The following is a 5,690-nucleotide window of genomic DNA, read 5'->3' on the forward strand; positions in this document are numbered from 1 at the left end:
AGTTATTTTCTTGAAAAAAGACAAGTATTGAAAGTTGTTTAGAGGTCAATTTTTGTATTTGAAGAAAATGCCAAAAAGTGCATAACCCAATGGCCTGGAGAAGGCAATATCAAACAAAAACAACACTAATTTAATCAGGATGATGAGGAGTTTGCCGTCCCCTGAAATTTCAAACTCAAAACCTGTCACCATCCCAGAAACTTAGAAAAATAATAATTTATTGTGTTGTTCATTGCACTCTTTAACAATCGTGACACGCCAGAAAACAAGTCAAATAACAGCACGAATCAAAGACAAGATTACCAGCTTTAAAAATAATATCTGAATACAACAGCATAACTTCCAAAATAAAAGCAACTTTGTCCCTTAAAAATGCCCAGTTCTGTCTCTTTTCGCTAGAAAAAACCTTTTGCTCTCATTTCTTTTAGCAGCCAAGTGTCTAATAATAAAACACAGTAACATATTCACATCATAAACTCTTCTCTGTTTGCATAGTGAATGATCAAACACCAAAATAGTCTCTCCTATCATCCTTCTTCTTGGTTTTCAGATACAATGACCATTGACGAGCCTGAGCCTAATTCCAATTCCGACCCCATCTCAGAGTGGCTACGTACTTTATCTGATGTTCCAACCTTCTTCGACGAACCTTATAATTACCCCGAGGATTTAAATTTCTATGGAGACTCATGGTGGATTCCTCTAAATCAAGATACGCATATCGTTAATCACGACATCAGCGACAACAATATTTGTACTTCATTCAACTATAGCTCCCCGGTCAACGCAGCAACTAGCACAATGCCTCCCGAGCCTATCATTTTGGATCATCCACAGCCGTTGGATCTGTCCAAGAAGAGGAAAACATCAGGCTCTGATCATAATCCAAAGGTGTCAAGGAAGAATCAGAACCGTCAGATGAATGAGGTAGATGAAATCAAGAAATCAACAGGACAGAAGAGAGTAACAAACAAATCGACAACAAATAACGGTAACAGCAAAGAAGGAAGATGGGCAGAGCATTTGCTCAACCCTTGTGCTGCAGCTATTACTGTTGGTAACATGAACCGCGTGCAACATCTGTTGTACGTTCTCCACGAGCTCGCGTCGTTCACATGCGACGCGAACCATAGGCTCGCAGCTCATGGACTCCATGCGCTGACACATCATCTCTCTTCCCCTGGCTCATCCTCTTCATCTGTTGCTGTTACTAATTTCGCTTCTGCAAATCATAAATTCTTCAGGGACTCATTGATCAATTTCAATGATATTAGTCCCTGGTTCCGAATCCCGAATAACGTCGCCAACTCATCCGTTCTACAAATTCTTGGAGAACGGGATAAGCTAAAGAACCTTCACATCCTTGATATTGGAGTCTCTCACGGCGTTCAGTGGCCAACTCTTCTTGAAGAGTTGACTCGACGATCAGGTGGGCCACCACCGTTAGTTCGACTAACGGTTATTACGCCCACCATTGAGAACGGAGAATTCAGGGGCACCCCATTTGTGATCGGCCCGCCTGGTTACAATTTTTCATCGCAACTACTAGCCTTTGCTAAGGCTATTAACATCAATCTACAGATCAACAGACTGGACAATTTCCCTCTTCAGAATCTTAATTCTCAAGTCATAAATTCTTCTTCGGATGATGAAACATTAGTCATCTGTGCTCAGTTTAGACTCCACAATTTGCATCATAGTAACTCGAATGAAAGGACAGAGTTGTTGAGAATATTGAAGAATTTGGAGCCGAAAGGAGTAGTTCTCAGCGAGAATAACATTGAGTGTAGCTGCAATAGTTGCGGGGACTTTGCAACGAGCTTTTCAAGGCGAGTGGAGTACTTATGGAGGTTTTTGGACTCGACAAGTGTAGCGTACAAAGGGCGTGAGAGCGAAGAAAGGAGGATGATGGAAGGAGAAGCAGCAAAGGCGCTAACGAACACGGGAGAAATGAATGAAAGGAAGGAGAAATGGTGTGAAAGAATGAGGAGTGTTGGATTTGTGAAGGAGGTGTTTGGAGAAGACGCCATTGACGGGGCTCGGGCGTTGTTGAGGAAGTATGATAGCAATTGGGAGATGAGAGTGGAAGAGAGAGATGGCTGTGTTGATCTATGGTGGAAAGGGCAGCCTATTTCATTCTCTTCATTATGGAAGATAGATTCTCAATGCAAATGAGAATTTGAAATTCCAATCAATTGTAGAGTAACTCAATTTTAGTTTCAGGAATGTATGAACTGTCAAGTAATCAAAAGTGTAGTTCTCGTGTATCTGCCTACCATGTTAGACAATATTCTGATTAGTGTATTTGTAGAGGCAACAAGTCAAAAATCATATATTTCCCTAGCCATTTGTTTTTGGTTTCCCACCGTACCTGCATTGGAGCCCGTTCAATGTAGATAGTTTAACATTGTTTAAACTAATCCTGATTAAGCTGAATGCTTTTAGGTTGAAGCTATTTATTTCCTCTAATAACTTCTACGAGAGTTTTTCATGTGGAAAGTCCCATTAACAGTTAATAATGTACAAACAGTGAGGCAATAACAGATAAGCCTAGTAACATCGACATTGACAGGATTAATTCCTTTGTGTCAACTAGATGCAACCATTTATGTCCATGTTTTGATGAGTGAACTTGACATGCTCCTCTTCTTGGTTACGCTGCAAGATAAACGTTTTAATCAAAGCATTGACTGAATCAGGAGATTCAATGTTCGCTGCATGTCCTGTGTTCTTGATTATTTCCAGTTTCGCTCTAGGCCCCAGATGTCTGCAAGTTAAGATATATGAATTCAGTATTAACAGTCTAGGTGTCCACTTTAAACTTAAGCTCATGAAGAGAAGTACGTGGAGAGCAAAGTACCTTTGCAATTGTTGGCCGAACATAAGAGGGAAAACTCTGTCTTTATCACCCCAAATAAGCATCGTTTCCTATACATACCAAAGCAACAAAGTTCTTTCTGGTTATGTAAATAGTCAATAGAATGATTGAACAACCAAGAAAGTTTTGCTATTTTGTCCTAATTAGAGTATCCAGGAGGAATTTGACCTGAGTTAAGATGGGCAACATGCAATCTGTATGATCGGACAGCAAGTGGTACACTAGCTCTTGCTTCTCCTTCAGGTAACTTCTGCACATTAACTTTTAAAAAAAATACTTTTTAGGTCTCAGCAATCTTGAAGACTTGAACGATGATTCATATTGGTGCAGAAAAATCCAAGAAGAAAGTTCTATTTGGTTGCAACTTTTTAGTGCCCAATTAACCATCTGCCTTTTAATGGCTAATATGTTACATTGATCTTATCAGTTTAATATTTGATATGCGATCGGCCGACACGATATTAACTCAATTTTGGGAGTTCATCAAGGTAGCTTGCTACCTAGGCCTTCGCACGTCGCCCTTGCATTGCATTATTGCTCGGGCCTGGGCGCACCAGCCACACAAAAAAAAAGTAGGGGGAAAAAAAAGAAAAGAAAAGAAAAGAAAAGAATTTTTTTTAATGTATTCCAGTAGATTTAACGGATTATGGATTTATGAAATAAATTTGAAAGCGTTTTGACATGCTCATCTATAGTGCTTTTAAAATAACTAATTGCATGTAGGAACAAAAGACCAGAACGATACTTTCGATACCAAAAATGTGGTAGCTAAACCAATTATTGGAATGCTATTCGTTTTGCATTACATTTTTGGCAATTAAAAGTGTAGTGTTGGACTAATATACTGTTCCCTCCTTTTTCGTTCTCCTTTTTTAACTTGACGTAAACCTATTTAATTGTACTCGAAATTTGAAAAAAAAAATTATAAATTTAAATATAACATGACGTTTGTATAATTATAAAATCATGACATTCAAAGTACAATGAAAAGTTTAAAATTAATTTTTAAATTTTAAAAATATTACTCTTTTAAAAAAAATGCTTCTTTCTATATTTAGTAACTTTTAAACCCCAACTTTTCACATACATATTTAATACCAGAAGATCTAAAAGTTTTCAACCTTTCTTAAACGTTGTTCAATTAAATTAACACATGTATATAAATTGAAACAGAGGAATGTATTATTTTTTATACAACAAACTAAAAAGAAATAGTGTTACTAAAAATTAAAAGGAAGAGATTAGAGCAACTCACATCGATGAATTCCTGGAGGAAAGCATCAGGGGCCCACTTGAAAGGATTATACTTGTAAATTGACATGTTCACCAGCACATGCAAATCCTCCGGTTTTGCTGGTATCAGCAATTCCACCGGATCTCTTCCAATTTTCTTCAACTGCTCCTCCTTCTGTTCTTTCGTGCACCCAACTCCGCTACTCAGTATCACCACTTTCTCCACCATTTCCGGATACATCTCCGCCATTTTATACCCCACAAATCCGCCGTAGCTAATGGAAAACATCGAACACTTTTTCACTCCCAGTCCCTTTAACCCTTCCACTACACATTTCGCTTGAAATTCCTCAGTTCGTTCGGGTCGGGTCGTATACGATTTCCCGAAGAAGAGCAGGTCCGGAATATAGAGGTTGAACGATCGGGCCAAGGATTGGACTTGGTACATGAACTGCCACTTAGCGTCGCCGCCGTAACCGTGGATCAAGACGAGATTAGGCTTGTTGAAATGGCGATGATTAGGGGCCCAGAAGTGGATAGTGGTGTGCTCGTCTAAATCGAGGGTGCATGACGAGAGATTGGAGAAGCGGAATAATAAGGAAATGTAAGCGTCAATGAAAGGGACGAAGATAGGGAAGCGTTTGATAGAGGGTAAAGGGGAGAGAATCCAACGGAGAATGGTGGCGAAGACGGAGAGATAGAAGGATAAGAGATTGTAGAAGCAGAGGCGCAGAATCTCCATCACTGCTTGCCTCTACAGGATATTGGAAGAGAAATACATCATCTGCAAAAGCAGCCCATAACATTATATAATAAGCTTCATTTCTATGTCCATGTATACATTTTTTTATTCATCAATTAAATTACATTGATAATGTATACGTAAAAATAAGTTACTACTACATTATCGATGCGTATAAGTTACGTTCTTGTATAATTAGATCTTATGTTGCTTGTATTAATTGACGTCATAATTTGTCTTAGATGAGTATCAAATTAAGTTGATCTACAACGAATAACTTTTCATAAACCAATTAGTTGGAAATATGTTTTAGATTTGATAAATAATTTTTATTATTGTTATTATTATTATTATTATTACTATTTGTTTATTTATTTATATTTGTACTTTTATTTTATTTTGATAGTGACGGTGATGAGTTGAGCTAAACGAAAGTAACGACGTTCATACGACCAACTTCTAATTTATAAAGTATTACTCCCTCCGTTTTAAATTTTCAAATTAGATAAGGTGCTTTTCTTTTTACTTTGTTCCAAAATAAATAATATATTTTTAAATTTAAAAATAATTTAACTTTAAACTCTTTAACGAAAAGTTATTATAACTATGCCATTATATTCTTGTTGATGGGCTGAACGTACGGATGATATGGCAGTAGTTTCATTCATCTCGGTCTCTGTGTTGTCAAACACTGTTAAGAGTGAACAAGATTCCTTTGGACACACTAAGGAAATGGGTATAAGGAAAAGGAGAATTTGTTCCATCCCAATGTTTGTCTTTTCCTTTAAGAGCCGATCCTATGTGTAGAATTTGTTGGCCTTTTGCTCCGGGCACCCG

General features: G+C 37.7%; 2 protein-coding genes and 1 pseudogene across 2 annotated transcripts; 2 read left to right on the forward strand and 1 right to left on the reverse strand.

Moving 5' to 3' along the window:
* The first annotated feature begins 263 nt into the window (after nucleotides 1–263).
* On the forward strand, nucleotides 264–2,267 carry LOC107784276 (protein NODULATION SIGNALING PATHWAY 1-like). The gene has a single exon (XM_016605381.2). The coding sequence runs from the start codon at nucleotides 499–501 to the stop codon at nucleotides 2,173–2,175; it is 1,677 nt and encodes a 558-aa protein (XP_016460867.1). The 5' UTR covers nucleotides 264–498; the 3' UTR covers nucleotides 2,176–2,267.
* Nucleotides 2,268–2,380: 113 nt separating this feature from the next.
* On the reverse strand, nucleotides 2,381–4,958 carry LOC107784277 (uncharacterized). Its single transcript, XM_016605382.2, has 4 exons — nucleotides 4,134–4,958; nucleotides 3,047–3,139; nucleotides 2,861–2,928; nucleotides 2,381–2,767 (listed from the first exon to the last, which is right to left on the reverse strand). The coding sequence occupies exons 1-4, from the start codon at nucleotides 4,851–4,853 to the stop codon at nucleotides 2,593–2,595; spliced, it is 1,056 nt and encodes a 351-aa protein (XP_016460868.1). The 5' UTR covers nucleotides 4,854–4,958; the 3' UTR covers nucleotides 2,381–2,592.
* Nucleotides 3,257–3,437, forward strand: LOC142180463 (U2 spliceosomal RNA; annotated as a pseudogene).
* Nucleotides 4,959–5,690: the final 732 nt, after the last annotated feature.

The sequence above is a fragment of the Nicotiana tabacum genome, chromosome 4 (assembly GCF_000715075.1).
Source record: "Nicotiana tabacum cultivar K326 chromosome 4, ASM71507v2, whole genome shotgun sequence".
Lineage (NCBI taxonomy): Eukaryota > Viridiplantae > Streptophyta > Magnoliopsida > Solanales > Solanaceae > Nicotiana > Nicotiana tabacum.

Bases quoted from the DNA above. Each gene is read 5' to 3' on its own strand.
- LOC107784276 (XM_016605381.2), top strand. From the start codon at position 499: ATGATCAAACACCAAAATAGTCTCTCCTATCATCCTTCTTCTTGGTTT.
- LOC107784277 (XM_016605382.2), bottom strand. From the start codon at position 4,853: ATGGAGATTCTGCGCCTCTGCTTCTACAATCTCTTATCCTTCTATCTC. The intron at 3,140-4,133 runs GTGAGTTGCTCT...TTTTTTTAAAAG, and splicing joins TCCTCCAGGAATTCATCGAT to TTAATGTGCAGAAGTTACCT. The intron at 2,929-3,046 runs GTCAAATTCCTC...TGGTATGTATAG, and splicing joins TGTTGCCCATCTTAACTCAG to GAAACGATGCTTATTTGGGG.